Source organism: Hyperolius riggenbachi, chromosome 7, assembly GCF_040937935.1.
Source record: "Hyperolius riggenbachi isolate aHypRig1 chromosome 7, aHypRig1.pri, whole genome shotgun sequence".
Lineage (NCBI taxonomy): Eukaryota > Metazoa > Chordata > Amphibia > Anura > Hyperoliidae > Hyperolius > Hyperolius riggenbachi.
In genome coordinates, this window is record NC_090652.1 from 1,228,346 (window position 1) to 1,251,966 (window position 23,621).

Genomic DNA, 23,621 nt, shown 5'->3' on the forward strand with positions numbered 1-23,621 from the left:
GGAGCGCACGCTTCGCTGCAGGGCCGCGTGTAACTTAGGAGCGCACGCTTCGCTGCAGGGCCGCGTGTAACTTAGGAGTGCATGCTTCGCTGCAGGGCCGCGTGTAACTTAGGAGCGCATGCTTCGCTGCAGGGCCGTGTGTAACTTAGGAGAGCACGCTTCGCTGCAGGGCCGTGTGTAACTTAGGAGAGCACGCTTCGCTGCAGGGCCGAGTGTAACTTAGAAGCGCACGCTTCGCTGCAGGGCCGAGTGTAACTTAGGAGCGCACGCTTCGCTGCAGGGCCGCGTGTAACTTAGGAGCGCACGCTTCGCTGCAGGGCCGAGTGTAACTTAGGAGAGCACGCTTCGCTGCAGGGCCGAGTGTAACTTAGGAGAGCACGCTTCGCTGCAGGGCCGCGTGTAACTTAGGAGAGCACGCTTCGCTGCAGGGCCGAGTGTAACTTAGGAGTGCACGCTTCGCTGCAGGGCCGAGTGTAACTTAGGAGCGCACGCTTCGCTGCAGGGCCGAGTGTAACTTAGGAGCGCACGCTTCGCTGCAGCGCCGAGTGTAACTTAGGAGCGCACGCTTCGCTGCAGGGCCGTGTGTAACTTAGGAGCGCACGCTTCGCTGCAGGGCCGAGTGTAACTTAGGAGCGCACGCTTCGCTGCAGCGCCGAGTGTAACTTAGGAGCGCACGCTTCGCTGCAGCGCCGAGTGTAACTTAGGAGCGCACGCTTCGCTGCAGGGCCGTGTGTAACTTAGGAGAGCACGCTTCGCTGCAGCGCCGAGTGTAACTTAGGAGCGCACGCTTCGCTGCAGGGCCGCGTGTAACTTAGGAGCGCACGCTTCGCTGCAGGGCCGCGTGTAACTTAGGAGCGCACGCTTCGCTGCAGCGCCGAGTGTAACTTAGGAGAGCACGCTTCGCTGCAGCGCCGAGTGTAACTTAGGAGCGCACGCTTCGCTGCAGGGCCGCGTGTAACTTAGGAGAGCACGCTTCGCTGCAGCGCCGAGTGTAACTTAGGAGTGCACGCTTCGCTGCAGCGCCGAGTGTAACTTAGGAGCGCATGCTTCGCTGCAGGGCCGCGTGTAACTTAGGAGCGCATGCTTCGCTGCAGGGCCGCGTGTAACTTAGGAGCGCACGCTTCGCTGCAGGGCCGTGTGTAACTTAGGAGCGCATGCTTCGCTGCAGGGCCGCGTGTAACTTAGGAGCGCATGCTTCGCTGCAGGGCCGCGTGTAACTTAGGAGCGCTCGCTTCGCTGCAGCGCCGAGTGTAACTTAGGAGCGCATGCTTCGCTGCAGGGCCGCATGTAACTTAGGAGAGCACGCTTCGCTGCAGCGCCGAGTGTAACTTAGGAGAGCATGCTTCGCTGCAGGGCCGAGTGTAACTTAGGAGCGCATGCTTCGCTGCAGGGCCGCGTGTAACTTAGGAGCGCACGCTTCGCTGCAGGGCCGCGTGTAACTTAGGAGCGCATGCTTCGCTGCAGGGCCGCGTGTAACTTAGGAGAGCACGCTTCGCTGCAGCGCCGAGTGTAACTTAGGAGAGCATGCTTCGCTGCAGGGCCGAGTGTAACTTAGGAGCGCATGCTTCGCTGCAGGGCCGCGTGTAACTTAGGAGTGCACGCTTCGCTGCAGCGCCGAGTGTAACTTAGGAGCGCATGCTTCGCTGCAGGGCCGCGTGTAACTTAGGAGAGCACGCTTCGCTGCAGCGCCGAGTGTAACTTAGGAGCGCACGCTTCGCTGCAGGGCCGTGTGTAACTTAGGAGCGCATGCTTCGCTGCAGGGCCGCGTGTAACTTAGGAGCGCATGCTTCGCTGCAGGGCCGCGTGTAACTTAGGAGCGCTCGCTTCGCTGCAGCGCCGAGTGTAACTTAGGAGAGCACGCTTCGCTGCAGGGCCGCGTGTAACTTAGGAGCGCACGCTTCGCTGCAGGGCCGTGTGTAACTTAGGAGTGCACGCTTCGCTGCAGGGCCGCGTGTAACTTAGGAGCGCACGCTTCGCTGCAGGGCCGCGTGTAACTTAGGAGAGCACGCTTCGCTGCAGGGCCGCGTGTAACTTAGGAGCGCACGCTTCGCTGCAGCGCCGAGTGTAACTTAGGAGAGCACGCTTCGCTGCAGGGCCGCGTGTAACTTAGGAGCGCACGCTTCGCTGCAGCGCCGAGTGTAACTTAGGAGCGCACGCTTCGCTGCAGGGCCGCGTGTAACTTAGGAGCGCATGCTTCGCTGCAGGGCCGCGTGTAACTTAGGAGAGCACGCTTCGCTGCAGCGCCGAGTGTAACTTAGGAGAGCATGCTTCGCTGCAGGGCCGAGTGTAACTTAGGAGCGCATGCTTCGCTGCAGGGCCGCGTGTAACTTAGGAGTGCACGCTTCGCTGCAGCGCCGAGTGTAACTTAGGAGCGCACGCTTCGCTGCAGGGCCGTGTGTAACTTAGGAGCGCATGCTTCGCTGCAGGGCCGCGTGTAACTTAGGAGCGCATGCTTCGCTGCAGGGCCGTGTGTAACTTAGGAGCGCACGCTTAGCTGCGGTGGTATTTGTGTGAGCGGAGGTCGGGCAGTTGCGGTGGTACTTGTGTGAGTGGAGGCCGGGCAGTTGCGATGGTACTTGTGTGAGCGGAGGCCGGGCAGTTGCGGTGGTACTTGCGTGAGCGGAGGCCTGGCAGTTGCGGTGGTATTTGCGTGAGCGGAGGCCGGGCAGTTGCGGTGGTATTTGCGTGAGCGGAGGCCGGGCAGTTGCGGTGGTATTTGCGTGAGCGGAGGCCGGGCAGTTGCGGTGGTATTTCCAGGTCTCCTGGATTAGAGAAGGATACAAAATACTCTAGACTCCACCCCCTATGGACCCCCCCCCCCCAGTAGTGATGGTCAAGTAGATGCAAATAACTTCGAGTTTATGCAAATTTATGTAGCTTGAAAATGAACCAATCAAATCCTGCTGAGGTAATGTCCGATTGGTTCATTTCCAAGTTGCAAAGATTTGCATCATTTTGCATCAACTTGAAGTTATTTGCATCTACTTGACCATCACTACCCCCGAGCTCCGCGGTGATTAGGCCAGGAGTTATCGGATCTTTTCTGACAACCCGGCTCAGGCCGAGAACCAGATTAGCAAGAAACAAAGAATACAGCAACAGCTCGGGAAAGAATTGGCACCGCCGCCAGGAAAGTGTTCCCTGCAGAGGAAGCTACAATACAGAGCGCCCGGTATAAATAATAACCACAGCATGAATATAATGAGCCAATCACAGGAGGAGGTTGTCCGAAATATTGGCCAGGCCCAGCAATCCCAGCCGCCTCGTGTCCCGCCGACCCCAGGGCCAGGAAATCACCTTTCACCCAATCCTGGTCCATCTACAGGAAGGAGAGTTCTGCCACGTGACCACACCACTGGCCGCACTGAAGCATCTCTCGGAGAGGACACTGGAAGGGGGGCAGGACAGGACTTCCAGGGCGTACTGGGCCAGCTCACTCCAGATCTCCAGTCCTTATGCTGGCCATACACGGCTTGATTCTCCCGCTCGATTGATTCCCCGCTCGATTCCGCAGGCGTTTCTCATCTTCAGCTCATTTTTCTTATTTTTTTCCATTGTGTTCAATGTGGAATCGAGTGGGGAAACGATCGGGGATGTCAGAAATGATCAATTGAGCCATCTAAATAGCTCAAAATCGAGCGGTGTATTCCCAGCTTCAAAGCGGATCTGAGATGAAAAACTAACTAGTAACTTTTCTATATATCTCATTTAAAGTTTAGATAGTTTACACAGCATATCTGGCTGCAAACAGCTTCAACAGTTTATGATTATTTATTCCTGTGATACAATGAGGGCAGCCATGTTCTGTTTGTCACATTACACACAGGCAAGCTTATAGCATGTGCAGCCCTCAGCCTGTGAAAAAACTTCACTTCCCTCTCCTCCTCCATCTTCCCCTCTCCGCCCCCTGGCCCCTGAAATCTCTGGCTAGTAACCTCCACCTCCTCCTGCCCAGACTGAGCTCCCATAAGCCCTTGCTGCATGGATCTGAGAGTGCCAAGGCACTCTGGAGGAGCTGTGGGCGAGGCTTGTTTAATTCATTGGGAATTAGAGTATTAAAACAAAACAAAAAAAGTATTCGGCTTGAGGAATGCCATGTAAACTATAGGAAAGGAACACAATTATGCAATGAGTAAAAGTTCATCTCAGATCCAGTTTCACCAGTACACTATGCAGCCACACCGTCCACCACCCAGAAACTGAGGGCTCCTTCTAGCCTTGCTCATCACGAGATAATCACAAGTAATCAAGGTGGTTACTCGTGATTCAAATGAGCTGTAATTGGTACAGGTGTGCGACTGGATGTGGCGGGGTTATTTACCCATTATGCCCCCGTCTGCCATGCGTTTCAATGAGCTTGCAAGCGTCCTATTGGTCGCGTTGCAAGCCTCCATATGGCGCACTTCCTCCTTCCGGCTTGAAAGATTTGAACGAAACTTGGTACACAGATCCCTTACTACCTGGGATGATAGGTTCTGGGGGTCTCGCGGCCCCCCTGCACACCTGGGCGGAGCTACAAACAGCCAATCAGATTTCACCCATTCAAGTCAATGGAAAAAATGTAAAAGGCTGCCATTCTCACAGTAAGTAAGCCAGAGTCCCCACACTTGGCACAGTTGGTCACTTGGTGACCGAGGTTACAAATCCAGGAAAACTGGGCGGAGCATAAAACAGCCAATCAAATTTCAGCAGTTCATTTTAAATGAGAAAATGTAAACTGCAGCCATTCTTACACTGTTAATCGCAGGGTTCTCAAACTTGTTACAGTTGGTCACTGGGTGACTGGGATTAAGATTCAGGAAAGTGGGTGGAGCCTATAACAGCCAATCAAGATTCACCTACTGATTTTCAAGGGGAATATTGAAACTGCGGCCATTTTTACACTTTTAATGGCAGAGGCTTCAAACTTGCTACAGTCGGTCATTAAGTGACTGGGGCCCAAATTCACTAAAAGGGCGGGGCCACAAACAGCCAATCAGATTTCCTTGCTGGATAAACTGCTTCCATTTACACAATTTTGATGCCAGGAACCTGAAAGCTCACAAACTTGGTCATTGAGTGACTGTGTGTCAAGGTTACAAAAAGTGGGCGGAGCCAAAAACCAATTTGACTGGGAAAATATAAACTGCAGCCATTCTTACACTCGAAGGTTTTTCCCCCTTAAAAAAAAAAAAAACAGCAATTTTCACCTGTGATTCATTCGCCTATAACTTTATTAGTACTTATCCCAACGAAATGCCGGGTCATCAGCTATCAATTATAAAACAAACAATCTTACCGACTGGAGCTCCGAAAGCAGCCGACACCCCGGCAGCGGCCCCGGCAGATACGAAGTCCCTCTTCTCTGTGTCCCGGCGGAAGTACTCAAAGATCTGCAAAACACACAGAAAGCCTTCCAGAACCGCCACACATCATGTAAAGATATTCCTGCGGGGGGCGACAGGAGGCTGCGGGGGGCAATATGCATGACTGTACTGTGCGAGTGCAGCGCAGGGATCCAAAACTTACCCCCCGACCCTCATCAGCCCCAAATGCCCACAATCCTCACCTGCATGCACCAGGGCCCAGGGATCATAGCAGCGGCCATTGCTCTGTTACTTTACCCCTCACACCACTAGGTGGCAGTGCTGAGAACAGGGCAGATGAATGTACTGATTTTACAGGCTGCCTCTCACCCAATCAGCAGACAGGCAGAGAAGCCAATTACAGGAGAGCCATTCCCCTCGTCAGGAGCTGGATACAGAATTCAGGACGAGCAGAACCAGGAAAACTTCAACTCTAAAGGGAACAAGAGGTGAGAGGGATGTGGAGGCTGCCATATTACACAATGCAGATTCCCTGGCTGTCCTGCTGATCCTCTGCCTCTAATACATTTAGCCATAGCCCCCGAACAAGCATGCAGCAGATCAGGTGACTGAAGTCAGACTGGATTAGCTGCATGCTGGTTTCAGGTGTGTGATTCATTCACTACTGCAGCCAGAGAGATCAGCAGGACTGCCAGGCAACTGGTATTGTTTAACAGGAAATAAATATGGCAGCCTCCTCATTCTTCTCACTTCAGCTGTTCAGGTGCTCCACTCAGTCCTTCTAACACCATTTCTGGCACAGCTACCGGAAAAATACAAAACCATATGAGCTGTCCATATCTGGGGCCGTATGACCTCAACGGCCCCTCAGCTTAGCCCATCTACCCTCTGTCCCTGCACTATGCCCCTCCCCCTGTCCCTGCACTATGCCCCTCCCCCTGTCCCTGCACTATGCCCCTCCCCCTGTCCCTGCACTATGCCCCTCCCCCTGTCCCTGCACTATGCCCCTCCCCGTCTCTGAACTATGCCCCTCCCCGTCTCTGAACTATGCCCCTCCCACTGAAGGGTGCAGGTTCCATCATCACGCACCTTCTTTGCACGCATTCCCCCATGGCTATGCGCTGTGCAGCTGAGAAATGTGTAACCGCACATGGCAAGCACTGAGTTTTGGGTCATATGAAATAGTAAAGCGGATAACGTATATCCGATTCGCTACTTTGAGCGCTGCTTGCGGTTGTAGTTACGGCCAATATGCCCGAAGACAGGAAGTGCGGAGGTTGTGGCGTGTTACAGACCTACAACAAATCCACAGCACAAGAGTTACTTCCTAACCTTAAAGTCTTTCTTCAGCGAGGTGGACCTTCCCTGAGAGATGCCGGCGGCCACCACAGCGCCTGAGTGAATCATCGGCCCTTCCTGCAACAAAGGGAAACCCCGCTGGTCAGTATAGCCACAGGGATGTGACATCACACAACAGGAAGTGACATCGCACAACGGGAAGTGACATCACACAACAGGAATGGGACAAGGGAAGTGACATCACACAACAGGAATGGGACAAGGGAAGTGACATCACACAACAGGAATGGGACAAGGGAAGTGACATCACACACCGGGAATGGGATAAGGGAAGTGACATCACACAACAGGAATGGGACAAGGAAGCGACATCACACAACAAGAATGGGATAAGGGAAGTGACATCACACAACGGGAATGGGATAAGGGAAGGGACATCACACAACGGGAATGGGAGAAGGGAAGTGACATCACACAACGGGAATGGGATAAGGGAAGGGACATCACACAACGGGAAGTGACATCACACAACGGGAATGGGACAAGGGAAGTGACATCACACAACAGGAATGGGACAAGGAAGCGACATCACACAACAGGAATGGGACAAGAGAAGTGACATCACACAACAGGAATGGGATAAGGGAAGTGACATCACACAACGGGAATGGGACAAGGGAAGTGACATCACACAACGGGAATGGGACAAGGAAGTGACATCACACAACAGGAATGGGACAAGGGAAGTGACATCACACAACAGGAATGGGATAAGGGAAAGGACATCACACAACGGGAATGGGATAAGGGAAGTGACATCACACAACAGGAATGGGACAAGGAAGTGACATCACACAACAGGAATAAGACAAGGGAAGTGACATCACACAACAGGAATGGGACAAGGGAAGTGACATCACACAACAGGAATGGGACAAGGAAGTGACATCACACAACAGGAATAAGACAAGGGAAGTGACATCACACAACAGGAATGGGATAAGGGAAGTGACATCACACAACAGGAATGGGACAAGGAAGTGACATCACACAACAGGAATAAGACAAGGGAAGTGACATCACACAACAGGAATGGGAGAAGGGAAGTGACATCACACAACGGGAATGGGACAAGGGAAGTGACATCACACAACAGGAATGGGACAAGGAAGCGACATCACAGCGGGAATGGGAGAAGGGAAGTGACATCACACAACGGGAATGGGATAAGGGAAGGGACATCACACAATGGGAATGGGAGAAGGGAAGTGACATCACACAACAGGAATGGGATAAGGGAAGTGACATCACACAACGGGAATGGGACAAGGGAAGTGACATCACACAACGGGAATGGGACAAGGAAGTGACATCACACAACGGGAATGGGACAAGGAAGTGACATCACACAACAGGAATGGATTAAGGGAAGTGACATCAAACAACGGGAATGGGATAAGGGAAGTGACATCACACAACAGGAATGGGACAAGGAAGTGACATCACACAACAGGAATAAGACAAGGGAAGTGACATCACACAATGGGAATGGGATAAGGGAAGTGACATCACACAACAGGAATGGGACAAGGAAGCGACATCACACAACAGGAATGGGACAAGAGAAGTGACATCACACAACAGGAATGGGATAAGGGAAGTGACATCACACAACGGGAATGGGACAAGGGAAGTGACATCACACAACAGGAATGGGATAAGGGAAGTGACATCACAGCGGGAATGGGAGAAGGGAAGTGACATTACACAACAGGAATTAGAGAAGGGAAGTGACATCACACAACGGGAAGTGACATCACACAACAGGAATGGGAGAAGGGAAGTGACATTACACAACAGGAATGGGAGAAGGGAAGTGGCATCACATAATGGGAAGTGATAAGGGAAGTGACATCACACAAGAGGAAGTGATAAGGGAAGTGACATCACACAATGGGAATGGGATATGGGAAGTGACATCACACAACAGGAAGTGACATCACACAACGGGAAAGGATGTGACCTCACACAACAGTAAGGAATAGGGAAAGTGACATCAAACAACAAGAAGTGACATCACGCAGCATGAAGGGATAAGAAAAGTGTCATCACACAACACGAAGGGATAAAGATTCTACTGACCTTACCCACTGCCAGCCCACCGACCACAGATAATATGACTCCGCACACCTTCACCACCAGCGTCTGCCGAGAGACCAGGACAGCGTCACTCACACCATATTATTATTATTATTCGCATAGATTTTAGGAGATTATGAACAGGAACTGTTTAATGTTACAGCCTGTGCGGAAGAATCTGCAGATCTGTGTAATAACGCCACATGTGGCTTCCTTACCTTCAGTCGCACAACATGGGGAATTTTCACACCATTCAGGAAGCATTTAATCTGAGGGATTCCGCTGCCGGCTGCCACTGGCTGCAAGAGAGAAGCAACACCAGACCTGACACCCAACCACATTCACATACTATCCAAAGGAAAATACAGTCCTTCCCTTCCAGGTCTGACTCCACCCCTCCCACACCAGAACACATGCAGTGACTCCACCCCTCCCACACCAGTGACTCCACCCCTCCCACACCAGTGACGCTACAGTGACTCCACCCCTCCCACACCAGTGACTCTACAGTGATTTCACCCCTCCCACACCAGTGACGCTATAGTGACTCCACCCCTCCCATACCAGCGCCCTTGCAGTGACTCCACTCCTACCTCTCTATATCAGGGGGGCGGGTCTACTACCGTAATATACAGAGTACTGGGGGTATGGATAAGGAGTGCTGTCACAGGGCAGGGATGGCAGCTCCACCACTCACCAGTGACTCCACCCCTCCCTACCTATATCAGGGGGGTGAGTCCATAGTGGGAGGGGGGGGGGGGAAATAGTGCAGGGATGGCAGCGTCAGGTTGGCCGCATTCATGCTGCAGCACTGACAGTCCACGCGTACAGCTGGGACATGAACTTCTGTCATAGCAATCAGTTGAGATATCCATGTACATAAGCCCTACAGCACAGACTATGTGAACAGGCTCACAGGAATGCCCGTCAGTTGTACATCTGTTGGTGCATGGCCTGGGACCTGCTGTGACCCCTACAGAAAATTCTAGTGGACTTACCTCTATGAAGGCGACCAGCAGAGACCCGACCAGAACGATGATTCCATTCAAAGCGGCCCAGAGAAGCAATGAGAACGACAGACCGCCCTTCTCTGTGAACTTATCGATATCTGAGGCAGGCGGATAAGGAAAGTAACCGGGAGATACTACACACATACAATCTACCAGCATGAGATTATGGGGACACTCCGCACCTACACTATACCAGCACTTTGGGGACACTCCGCACCTACACTATACCAGCACTATGGGGAAACTCCACACATACTATATATTACCACAAGGTTAGATTTTTTTTTTCCCTCAACACTTTAGATCTATTTTTAGTAACCGGTATGCTCATCCGGATTCCGGGATACCCAACCTTTTTTCAGCTATCCGATTCAGATTCCGGATTTCTGCACAAATCCGGATAGCTATCTGCGGATATTTGGTTGCATACCCAGATATCCGGATCCGAATACTGTAACTAAGGAGATGGCCTCATTGAGCCAATCAGAGGGCTCCCAGCCTAAACCCTGGCACCCAATCACAGAAAGGAACACTGGCCAGCCCCCCCTGTATAATAAGGAGGGCTGCCATGATGAGATATATATCGTCCTAGCTTGTAAATGCTCACTGAGAGACATGCTCCAGGGCTGCTGGCCTAGCAAGGGCTGTATACAGTGCTCTATACAGTGATACACCTAAAGCTGTTCAGTGATTAACCCCTTCACTATCACTACACTATTGTTGTATTGTTAATTAGCTTGATTTCATTGTGTGACAGTCAGAGTGTGTGCTGCAGGGCTGCTGCAGCTGCTATGTGTCTGTGTGTGTGTCTGTGTGTGTGTGTGCTGTGCACAGACCAGCTATTAGCCTTAGCTAGCTACAGTATAGGTTGGGTTAGGGATTAGGGAATAGGATTACTGTGTTATTGTGGAACAATACTTGATTTGAAGGAAATCCTGAATCAAAATCGTAACTTCGGACAGAAATCGCTCAATTCAATTTTTTCCTAAAATCGGTCAGGCCTAATTACCTTACAGAAAACATGAACTGAACTGAAAATAAAAGTCAAATTAAACATACACAGTTCATACATGCCTCCTGTGTAGTCTACTCTTCAATCTCTTTCTCCTCTGCTGCATCCTGTTTGTCCTCTGTGATCAATAGAATTCTCCGTCCTCCATTTTGAAAATAGCCATTACCCCATAACAGCTTTCTTGTCAACATACTGTTAAACTGTAACATCACCCACTTGAGCCATAGGGAAACATGGACATTACCTGGCACATCCTTTGCCCTCTCAGCTATAACTGACAGCAACGGATATATAACCGACAGCAACGGATATATAACTGACAGCAACGGATATATTTCAGTTCTGACAAATTATTGTCAGAACTGGAAGGGATTATTGTCAGATGAAAATGGTGAGCTCCTGAGAGGAACTGATGGCGAGGTAACTATGTAATGTTCATTTGAAGTTACCTCATGTGTTTATTTTAATACATTTTACTCAGTTCAGTTGCCCTTTAAGTCGGAGGAAAACTTCTGCTAAATACAACCCTCATCTAATACATCCTACCATTTAAAGGGCAACACATGAAGAATGATCGTTGCTACGGTAATGTGGCTGTACACTTAGCATCTCGTTGTTATGGTAATGTGGCTGTACACTTAGCATCTCGTTGCTATGGTAATGTGGCTGTACACTTAGCATCTCGTTGCTATGGTAATGTGGCTGTAAACACTGTCTCGTTGCTATGGTTACATGGCTGTTCACTTTGCGTCTTGTTGCTATGGTAATGTGGATGTACACTTTGCATCTCGTTGCTATGGTTACATGGCTGTACACTGCGTTTTGTTGCTATGGTAAGGTGGCTTTAAACACAGCGTCAGGTTGCTATGGTTACGCTTAGCATCTCGTTGCTAAGGTAATGTGGCTGTACACTTAGCATCTCGTTGCTATGGTAATGTGGCTGCAAACGTAGCGTCTTGTTGCTATGGTAATGTGGCTGTAAACACTGTCTCGTTGCTATGGTTACATGGCTGTACACTTTGCGTCTTGTTGCTATGGTAATGTGGCTGTACATTTTGCGTCCCGTTGATATGGTTACATGGCTGTCCGCTTTAGCGTCTTGTTGCTATGGTAATGTGGATGTACTCTTTGCGTCCCGTTGCTATGGTTACATGGCTGTACACTTTGCGTCTTGTTGCCATTACATCTGCAGGAAAGGATACTGGTCTTTACGATGTGATATTTAACGTCAGCTAACTGCTCCACCATGATGTCTATGAAGCAGGCGATGAGGCCGGTGAGAATCCCGATCATCCCACAGATGATCCACCGCGTCACTTCCACCGTACGGAAAGCCTGCCGGGGGGGAGGGGGGACACGGAGGTCATACATTATTACACATCATACAGGCAGATGACATCATACACAGGCAGGTGACATCACCGTACGGAAATCCTGCCGGGGGGGAGGGGGGGTCACAGAGGTCATACATTATTACACATCATACAGGCAGATGACATCATACACAGGCAGGTGACATCACCGTATGGAAATCCTGCCAGGGGGGGGGGGGGGTCACAGAGGTCATACATTATTACACATCATACAGGCAGATGACATCATACACAGGCAGGTGACATCACCGTACGGAAATCCTGCCGGGGGGGAGGGGGGGTCACAGAGGTCATACATTATTACACATCATACAGGCAGATGACATCATACACAGGCAGGTGACATCACCGTATGGAAATCCTGCCAGGGGGGAGGGGGGAGGGGGACATGGAGGTCACACATTATTACACATCATACAGTCAGGTGACATCATGCAGATGATCCAGTGTGTCACCTCCACTGTGCGGAAAGCCTGCCGGGGGGGGGGGTCACAGAGGTCATACATTATTACACATCATATACACATCACTGTGCGGAAAGCCTGCCGGGGGGGGGGGGTCACAGAGGTCATACATTATTACACATCATATACACATCACTGTGCGGAAAGCCTGCCGGGGGGGGGGGGGTCACAGAGGTCATACATTATTACACATCATATACACATCACTGTGCGGAAAGCCTGCCGGGGGGGGGGGGGGGTCACAGAGGTCATACATTATTACACATCATATACACATCACTGTGCGGAAAGCCTGCCGGGGGGGGGGGGGTCACAGAGGTCATACATTATTACACATCATATACACATCACTGTGCGGAAAGCCTGCCGGGGTGGGGGTCACAGAGGTCATACATTATTACACATCATATACACATCACTGTGCGGAAAGCCTGCCGGGGGGGGGGGTCACAGAGGTCATACATTATTACACATCATATACACATCACTGTGCGGAAAGCCTGCCGGGGGGGGGGGGGGGGTCACAGAGGTCATACATTATTACACATCATATACACATCACTGTGCGGAAAGCCTGCCGGGGTGGGGGTCACAGAGGTCATACATTATTACACATCATATACACATCACTGTGCGGAAAGCCTGCCGGGGGGGGGGGGGTCACAGAGGTCATACATTATTACACATCATATACACATCACTGTGCGGAAAGCCTGCCGGGGGGGGGGGGTCACAGAGGTCATACATTATTACACATCATATACACATCACTGTGCGGAAAGCCTGCCGGGGTGGGGGTCACAGAGGTCATACATTAATACACATCATATACACATCACTGTGCGGAAAGCCTGCCGGGGTGGGGGTCACAGAGGTCATACATTATTACACATCATATACACATCACTGTGCGGAAAGCCTGCCGGGGTGGGGGTCACAGAGGTCATACATTATTACACATCATATACACATCACTGTGCGGAAAGCCTGCCGGGGGGGGGATACAGAGGTCATACATTATTACACATCATACAGGCAGGTGACATCACTGTGCGGAAAGCCTGCCGGGGGGGAGGGGGTGAACATGGAGGTCATACATTATTACACATCATACAGGCAGATGACATCATATACAGGCAGGTGACATCACCGTACGGAAAGCCCAGCGGGGGGCGGGGGGGGGGGCGGGGAACATGGAGGTCATACATTATTACACATCATACAGTCAGGTGACATCATGCAGATGATCCAGTGTGTCACCTCCACTGTGCGGAAAGCCTGCCGGGGGGAGGGGGGGTCACAGTGGTCATACATTACACATCATACAGGCAGATGACATCACTGTGCGGAAAGCCTGCCGGGGGGGGGGGGGAGGGGGTTACAGAGGTCATACATTATTACACATCATACAGGCAGGTGACATCACTGTGCGGAAAGCCTGCCGGGGGGGGGAGGGGGTTACAGAGGTCATACATTATTGCACATCATACAGGCAGGTGACATCACTGTGCAGAAAGCCTGCCGGGGGGGGGGGGGGGTCACGGAGGTCATACATTATTACACATCATACAGGCAGGTGACATCACTGTGCGGAAAGCCTGCCGGGGGGGGGGGGGGGGGGGGGTCACAGAGGTCATACATTATTACACATCATACAGGCAGGTGACATCACTGTGCGGAAAGCCTGCTGGGGGGGAGGGGGTGAACATGGAGGTCACACATTATTACACATCATACAGGCAGGTGACATCACTGTGCGGAAAGCCTGCCGGGGGGGAGGGGGTGAACATGGAGGTCATACATTATTACACATCATACAGGCAGATGACATCATACACAGGCAGGTGACATCACTGTGCGGAAAGCCTGCTGGGGGGGAGGGGGTGAACATGGAGGTCATACATTATTACACATCATACAGGCAGATGTCGGTTACACAATACACAAGTTTCCCAGAACAGAATTTCCCCCTCTATGATTAACACTGAAAAAAAACGAGAATCTCTCCCTCAGCAGAGACTATTGCACAACACACGGCGCAGGACTTGCACAATGCTACAGATGGCGGACCGCGCTGACAGGAGGCCGCAGGAAACATGTTATTCTGAGGCCGGGGGGTACACATCACACGGGCATCTTATCTTTATAAATGGTTTATTTGGCTAGTTAGGATACAAACAACAGTTTCCTTCCTTTTAGGAGTAGCTGGTCTGAGGTCTCTACACCTTATTTCAATCTAGCAGTGGTGGCAACAAAATACCAGATTTACATAGCAAAATCCATCATTTTCACCAATAGAGATCGTATCATGTACAGGCCCACCATTCAGTCTTAAAGTGTACCCGAGGCGACATGTGACATTATGAGATAAACATGTGTATGTACACTACTAAACATATAATAACCAGGCCGTTTTACGTGTTTTATTTTGCAGCCTGAAAGAGTTAATTTCCAGGCATAGAAGTGACAGCTTCTGTCTTGTCGGTACCTTGTCAGGAATATAGTAACATCACTGATAAGAAATTTACAGCCATAAAAGTTTTCCTGGCAGAATACATTTTTCTACATATTTCTGAGAGCGGAGGGAGAGAGAAAAGGGTCAATATAGTTCATGTATTTTCATTTAGGGACACTTAATAGACTGCAACTGAGCAGAGACAACAAAACATTCAATCTACTTTCTAAATGTTTAAATATAAAATAAAATCCTGGGATGTCTTCAAAAGTCATTTTTAGGAGTAGGAGGAGGAATATAATTGTTTATCTCATCAGTTTATTTTCACCTCGGGTTCACTTTAACCACTTCCCTTCGAAGGGTTTTTCCCCTTGAAAACCAGAGCAATTTTCAGCTGTCAGCGCTCCTTCCATTCATTCGCTTATAACTTTATTACTACTTATCACAACGGAACAATCTTTCAGGGGTCTCAAACTTGCGGCCCGCGGGCCATTTGCGGCCCTTGCCGGCAAAAGCTTCCTTATAGATCGCTTCAGTGCTCCCAAGTAATCCGCTGCATCCCCGCCGCTAAACGAGGGCTGTAGAGCCCCCAAATCGCCCGGGGGGCCATCTGCTGGCATTTCCTGGAAGGGGCAGAGCTTTCAGCCCCTCCTGACGTCAATCGCTGCACGGATCGCCGCCTCTCCCCGCCCCTCTCTGTGAAGGAAGAGTGAGAGGGGCGGGCAGAGGCGGCTATGCGCCACGATTGTGAAATCCCTTATGCGGCCCAGCCTCATCCTGACTTTGCCTCCTGCGGCCCCCAGGTAAATTGAGTTTGAGACCCCTGATCTATATCTTGGTTTTTTTGCCACCAATTAGGCTTTCTTTGGGGGGTACTTTTTGCAAAGAATGAGTTTTTGGCCATTATAGTTTTAAAAGAATACATCCTACCATTATTAAAACCCACACATTTTATTTGTCCTGGTTATTGCAACATTTACAAATTTTCCTTAGAACAATGTTTGGCGCCAATATTTTATTTGGAAATAAAGGTGCATTTTTTTCAGTCTTGCATCCATCCCTAATTACAGGCCCATCATTTATAAAGCAACAGTAATATACCCTCGTTACATACATATTATGTAAAAGAGGGTATATCACTGTTACCTAAAAAATAAAAATAAAATAAAATTGGTGGCTAATGGGGAGTGTGCGATATATGGGGTTTAAATGTAAAACTAAAAGGAAAAATATGTCCTTTATTGAAAATAAAATGTAGATGTAATAAAGCGCCAGTGACTTGCCCAGGCAAAGCCTAATGTATACCGACACACACAGCCCTGCAGAGGTGCAGAGAGGCGGGGGCGGAGTCTCTCCTGCATGATCTATACAGCATCCCTGGCCTGGGAGGCGTGTCCGTATCACAGCATCAGCCTGGCTCCCGGCGTGTGAACTCACCGCATGGTTTATCCTGCGCTCCTCCTCCATAAACAGCTGGTTCTCACTGTTGTCATAATCCAGACTCTGCAAGAAAGCAAATGACAGATGTCAGCCAAATACAACCATAACAGCAATCAGAGAGAGTGGGGGGGGGGGGGGGGGGGAGAGGGGGAGAGGGGGGGGGAGAAGGAGAGATAGGGGAGAGAGAGGAGGGGAAGAGAGAGGGATGGAGAGGGGAGAGAGCGCTACTCCCGATTCCCAGATATCGGGCCTCAGGCTGGGGTCACACGTGTCCATGGAAAAGCATCAATGTTCTGCCATACGCGTTTCTGCATTTTTCCCTGCATTTGCGCTTTTTAGGTCTAATTTAGGTCTAATTTTGGTGTGTTTTTTCATGCGTATGTTACACATTTTCAGTTGCAGCATGCGGCCAATGCAGACGTAGCATGGAACCAAAAGTCGCAGCACGCAGCCAATGCAGTCACATCCCTATAACAAGCATGCAGCTAATGCAGTCGCAGCACGCAGGCAATGCAGTCGCAGCACGCAGTCGCAGCACGCAGCCAAAGCACGCAGCCAATGCAGTCGCAGCACGCAGTCAATGCAGTCGCAGCACGCAGGCAATGCAGTCGCAGCACGCAGGCAATGCAGTCGCAGCACGCAGGCAATGCAGTCGCAGCACGCAGGCAATGCAGTCGCAGCACGCAGGCAATGCAGTCGCAGCACGCAGGCAATGCAGTCGCAGCACGCAGGCAATGCAGTCGCAGCACGCAGGCAATGCAGTCGCAGCACGCAGGCAATGCAGTCGCAGCACGCAGGCAATGCAGTCGCAGCACGCAGGCAATGCAGTCGCAGCACGCAGGCAATGCAGTCACATCCCTATAACAAGCATGCAGCTAATGCAGTCGCAGCACGCAGGCAATGCAGTCGCAGCACGCAGTCGCAGCCAAAGCACGCAGCCAATGCAGTCGCAGCACGCAGGCAATGCAGTCGCAGCACGCAGGCAATGCAGTCGCAGCACGCAGGCAATGCAGTCGCAGCACGCAGGCAATGCACGCAGGCAATGCAGTCGCAGCACGCAGCCAATGCACGCAGCCAATGCAGTCGCAGCACGCAGCCAATGCAGTCGCAGCACGCAGCCAATGCAGTCGCAGCACGCAGCCAATGCAGTCGCAGCACGCAGGCAATGCAGTCGCAGCACGCAGGCAATGCAGTCGCAGCACGCAGGCAATGCAGTCGCAGCACGCAGGCAATGCAGTCGCAGCACGCAGGCAATGCAGTCGCAGCACGCAGGCAATGCAGTCGCAGCACGCAGGCAATGCAGTCGCAGCACGCAGGCAATGCAGTCACATCCCTATAACAAGCATGCAGCTAATGCAGTCGCAGCACGCAGTCGCAGCACGCAGCCAAAGCACGCAGCCAATGCAGTCGCAGCACGCAGGCAATGCAGTCGCAGCACGCAGGCAATGCAGTCGCAGCACGCAGGCAATGCAGTCGCAGCACGCAGGCAATGCAGTCGCAGCACGCAGGCAATGCAGTCGCAGCACGCAGGCAATGCAGTCGCAGCACGCAGGCAATGCACGCAGGCAATGCAGTCGCAGCACGCAGCCAATGCACGCAGCCAATGCAGTCGCAGCACGCAGCCAATGCAGTCGCAGCACGCAGCCAATGCAGTCGCAGCACGCAGGCAATGCAGTCGCAGCACGCAGGCAATGCAGTCGCAGCACGCAGGCAATGCAGTCGCAGCACGCAGGCAATGCAGTCGCAGCACGCAGGCAATGCAGTCGCAGCACGCAGGCAATGCAGTCGCAGCACGCAGGCAATGCAGTCGCAGCACGCAGGCAATGCAGTCGCAGCATGTGACCAATGCAGTCGCATCCCTATAACAAACATGCAGGCAATGCAGTCGCAGCACGCAGCCAATGCAGTCGCAGCACGCAGGCAATGCAGTCGCAGCACGCAGGCAATGCAGTCGCAGCACGCAGGCAATGCAGTCGCAGCACGCAGGCAATGCAGTCGCAGCACGCAGGCAATGCAGTCGCAGCACGCAGGCAATGCAGTCGCAGCACGCAGGCAATGCAGTCGCAGCACGCAGGCAATGCAGTCGCAGCATGTGACCAATGCAGTCGCATCCCTATAACAAACATGCAGGCAATACAGCCGCAGCCCATGCAGTCGCAGCACGCAGCCAATGCAGTCGCAGCACGCAGCCAATGCAGTCGCAGCACGCAGCCAATGCAGCCGCAGCACGCAGGCAATGCAGCCGCAGCACGCAGGCAATGCAGTCGCAGCACGCAGGCAATGCAGTCGCAGCACGCAGGCAATGCAGTCGCAGCATGTGACCAATGCAGTCGCATCCCTATAACAAACATGCAGGCAATACGGCCGCAGCCCATGCAGTCGCAGCACGCAGCCAATGCAGTCGCAGCACGCAGCCAATGCACTCGCAGCACGCAGCCAATGCAGCCGCAGCGCGCAGGCAATGCAGTCGCAGCACGCAGGCAATGCAGTCGCAGCATGTGACCAATGCAGTCGCATCCCTATAACAAACATGCAGGCAATGCAGCCGCAGCACGCAGCCAATGCAGTCGCAGCACGCAGCCAATGCAGCCGCAGCACGCAGCCAATGCAGCCGCAGCACGCAGCCAATGCAGCCGCAGCACGCAGCCAATGCAGACGCAGCACGCAGCCAATGCAGTCGCAGCATGTGACCAATGCAGTCGCATCCCTATAACAAACATGCAGGCAATGCAGCCGCAGTCCATGCAGTCGCAGCGCGCAGCCAATGCAGTCGCAGCGCGCAGCCAATGCAGTCGCAGCACGCAGCCAATGCAGTCGCAGCACGCAGCCAATGCAGTCGCAGCACGCAGGCAATGCAGTCGCAGCACGCAGGCAATGCAGTCGCAGCACGCAGGCAATGCAGTCGCAGCACGCAGGCAATGCAGTCGCAGCACGCAGGCAATGCAGTCGCAGCATGTGACCAATGCAGTCGCATCCCTATAACAAACATGCAGGCAATGCAGCCGCAGCACGCAGCCAATGCAGTCGCAGCACGCAGCCAATGCAGTCGCAGCACGCAGCCAATACAGCCGCAGCACGCAGCCAATGCAGCCGCAGCACGCAGCCAATGCAGCCGCAGCACGCAGCCAATGCAGTCGCAGCACGCAGCCAATGCAGTCGCAGCACGCAGCCAATGCAGTCGCAGCATGTGACCAATGCAGTCGCATCCCTATAACAAACATGCAGGCAATGCAGCCGCAGCACATGCAGCCGCAGCACGCAGCCAATGCAGCCGCAGCACGCAGCCAATGCAGCCGCAGCACGCAGCCAATGCAGTCGCAGCACGCAGGCAATGCAGTCGCAGCACGCAGGCAATGCAGTCGCAGCATGTGACCAATGCAGTCGCATCCCTATAACAAACATGCAGGGAATGCAGCCGCAGCACGCAGGCAATGCAGCCGCAGCACGCAGCCAATGCAGTCGCAGCACGCAGGCAATGCAGCCGCAGCACGCAGGCAATGCAGCCGCAGCACGCAGGCAATGCAGCCGCAGCACGCAGGCAATGCAGCCGCAGCACGCAGCCAATGCAGCCGCAGCACGCAGCCAATGCAGTCGCAGCACGCAGCCAATGCAGTCGCAGCACGCAGGCAATGCAGTCGCAGCACGCAGGCAATGCAGCCGCAGCACGCAGGCAATGCAGTCACATCCCTATAACAAGCATGCAGCTAATGCAGTCACAGAACACAGACAATGCAGTTGCAGCCCTATAACAAGCATGCAGCCAATGCAGTCAAATGCCCTGCAATAAGCATGTAGCCCATGGACTTGCAGCACTGTAATAAGCATGCAGCCAATGGCACACCTGTTCTGCATACTCATTGCGGAAGCATTACAAGGCACAGAATCCTGACAATATTCAGGGAAACAGCACTTTCCATTGTCAAGATTTTGGAGAGCCCCCCCCCCCCCCCCAATCAGGCTGGTAACCTGAAAGTTATGCAAGGACTCCACCACTCCATGTCCTATATGGATATCAGTTATAATGTCCACATACAGCCCCTTATAACTTACAGAGCATACGGGAAGTGGGGAAATTCATGCACTTATCATCAGAGTCTGCAGGAAAGCTGTGCTCAGAAAGTACATCTCCCAAACACACCTGTGAGGGCACTGCCTGCTGCGTCTTGTGACCTGTGAGGTCACTTCCTCCTGCGTCTTGTGACCTGTGAGGTCATTTCCTGCTGCGTCTTGTGACCTGTGAGGTCACTGCCTGCAGAGTCTTGTGACCTGTGAGGTCATTTCCTGCTGTGCCTTGTGAGCTGTGAGGTCACTTCCTCCTGCGTCTTGTGACCTGTGAGGTCACTGCCTGCTGCGTCTTGTGACCTGTGAGGTCACTTCCTCCTGCGTCTTGTGACCTGTGAGGTCACTGCCTGCAGAGTCTTGTGACCTGTGAGATCGTTTCCTGCTGCGTCTTGTGCCCTGTGAGGTCACTTTCTGCAGGGTCTTGTGAGGTCACTTCCTGCAGGGGAGGAGCTATGACAAACTCGCTCAGCACACTCCCCTGAGGTCTCTGCATCTGGAGGTTACGCTGCTAGATTACGGTACAAGCGTTCGGTGGTGAAAGGGGCAGGCGTCTGATGAAGGGACACAGATACATAAAAGGGCCAATGAGAAGGTTAGGGAGAATCGGGCCCCCTCTGCTCCCGGGCCCCTCTGCAGTCGCTATGGTTACCGCTGCACCCCGGGACAGAGCATCAGCGAATGTGGGGAAGGCGGGAGTCGTACCTCATATTTAAGCGACAGCAGATTCTCATTGTGAGGAATTTCTTTCATCACCGGAGATGTCAGCTCCGTTTCCTGCAACAAAACCACACAGAGAATTACAATGGAATCAACAGATTATAGAGCATTTCCCTAGATGGGTCACACAAACATGGAATGTGGTGATTGGTTCCTAAAGCACTGCAACACCGGCCAGATGTAATGTACAGACCAGTGACTGATCATCACTGAATGAGCAGGGACTGTGTGTGCAGCCAACAACCAGGCCCTGCATCTGCTTCAGGGAGCAGCAGGTGGTGTATATCAGTGTCAGAGGCGGGGCCAGGCAGCAAGTGGTGTATATCAGTGTCAGAGGCCAGATGTAATGTACGGACCAATGACTGAACATCACTGAACAAGCAGGGACTGTGTGTGCAGCCAGGCCCTGCATCTGCTTCAGGGAGCAGCAGGTGGTGTATATCAGTGTCAGAGGCAAGGCCAGGCAGCAGTGGGCGGTGTATATCAGTGTCAGAGGCGGGGCCAGGCAGCAAGTGGTGTATATCAGTGTCAGAGGCCAGATGTAATGTACGGACCAATGACTGAACATCACTGAACAAGGGGACTGTGTGTGCAGCCAACAGCCAGGCCCTGCATCTGCTTCAGGGAGCAGCAGGTGGTGTATATCAGTGTCAGAGGCGGGGCCAGGCAGCAAGTGGTGTATATCAGTGTCAGAGGCGGGGCCAGGCAGCAAGTGGTGTATATCAGTGTCAGAGGCCAGATGTAATGTACGGACCAATGACTGAACATCACTGAACAAGCAGGGACTGTGTGTGCAGCCAACAACCAGGCCCTGCATCTGCTTCAGGGAGCAGCAGGTGGTGTATATCAGTGTCAGAGGCGGGGCCAGGCAGCAAGTGGTGTATATCAGTGTCAGAGGCCAGATGTAATGTACGGACCAATGACTGAACATCACTGAACAAGTAGGGACTGTGTGTGCAGCCAAGCAGCAGGTGGTCTATATCAGTGTCAGAGGCGGGGCCAGGTAGCAGAGGCGGGGCCAGGTAGCAGTGGCCGATGTATGTCCGTGTCAGAGCCTGGGCCAGGCAGCAGTGGCCGGTGTATATTCGTGTCAGAGGAGGGGCCAGGCAGCAATGGGCGGTGTATATCCGTGTTAGAGGAGGGGCCAGGCAGCAATGGCCGGTGTATATACGTGTCAGATGAGGGGCCAGGCAGCAATGGGCGGTGTATATCAGTGTCAAAGGCGTGGCCAGGCAGCAGTGGCGGGTGTATATCCGTGTCAGAGGAGGGGCCAGGCAGCAATGGCCGGTGTATATCCGTGTCAGAGGTGGGGCCAGGCAGCAGTGGCCGGTGTATATTCGTGTCAGAGGCGGGGCCAGGCAGCAATGGGCAGTGTATCAGTGTCAGAGGTGGGGCCAGGCAGCAGTGGCCAGTGTATAGTTGTGTCAGAGGAGGGGCCAGGCAGCAATGGGCGGTGTATATCAGTGTCAGAGGTGGGGCCAGGCAGCAGTGGAAGGTGTACATTAGTGTCAGAGGGGGGGGCCAAGAAGCAATGGGCGGTGTATATCCATGTGAGAGGTGGGGCCAGGCAGCAGTGGGTGGTGTATCAGTGTCAGAGGTGGGGCCAGGCAGCAGTGGGTGGTGGGCCAGGCAGCTGTGGGCGGTGTATATTCGTGTCAGAGGCGTGGCCAGGCAGCAGTGGGAGGTGTATATCAGTGTGAGAGGCGGGGCCAGGAAGCAGCAGAGACTGGGAGACACGTTAATTAAATTAGGGATCAAACTTTAGCAGTATAAATCTACTTGCATTAAAAAAAAAATTGACATTTCACACGTTGCAGCTACAGAAATATTTTTGGAATACAGACTGACCTGCCAGTGGCTGGGATTTTCTAGAAAAGCAGAATGATACAGCATTGCAGTCATGGCAACTGGCCACTGTTCGGTGGATTTAAAGGATACTCGAAGTGACATGTGACATGATGAGATAGACATGTGTATGTACAGTGCCAAGCACACAAATAACTAGGCTGTGTTCCTTTTTTTTTTTCTCTGCCTGAAAGAGTTAAAGATCAGGTATGTAAGTGGCTGACTCAGTCCTGACTCAGACAGGAAGTGACTACAGTGTGACCCTCACTGATAAGAAATTCCAACTATAAAACACCTTCCTAGCATAAAATGGCTTCTGAGAGCAAGAAAGATAAAAAGGGGAATTTCTTATCAGTGAGGGTCACACATAATTACAGTCACTTCCTGTCTGAGTCAGGACTGAGCCAGCCACTTACATACCTGATATTTAACTCTTTCAGAGAGATGAGAGGGAGGAGCGCAGGAAGGACAGGTGAGTATAGCTCCACTAGCAATGTGC

At 52.3% G+C, this 23,621-nt stretch overlaps 1 protein-coding gene across 1 annotated transcript in view; it reads right to left on the reverse strand.

Moving 5' to 3' along the window:
• Positions 1-23,621, reverse strand: part of CLCN7 (chloride voltage-gated channel 7) — a 224,391-nt gene that overhangs the window by 141,417 nt on the left and 59,353 nt on the right. The window contains exons 3-10 of the mRNA XM_068243464.1: positions 21,263-21,334; positions 16,496-16,561; positions 11,969-12,101; positions 9,743-9,852; positions 8,963-9,043; positions 8,748-8,810; positions 6,639-6,722; positions 5,279-5,372 (exon numbers count right to left, since the gene is read on the reverse strand). Coding sequence (XP_068099565.1) covers positions 5,279-5,372; positions 6,639-6,722; positions 8,748-8,810; positions 8,963-9,043; positions 9,743-9,852; positions 11,969-12,101; positions 16,496-16,561; positions 21,263-21,334 — 703 coding nt within the window. The remainder of the gene's footprint in view (positions 1-5,278; positions 5,373-6,638; positions 6,723-8,747; positions 8,811-8,962; positions 9,044-9,742; positions 9,853-11,968; positions 12,102-16,495; positions 16,562-21,262; positions 21,335-23,621) is intronic.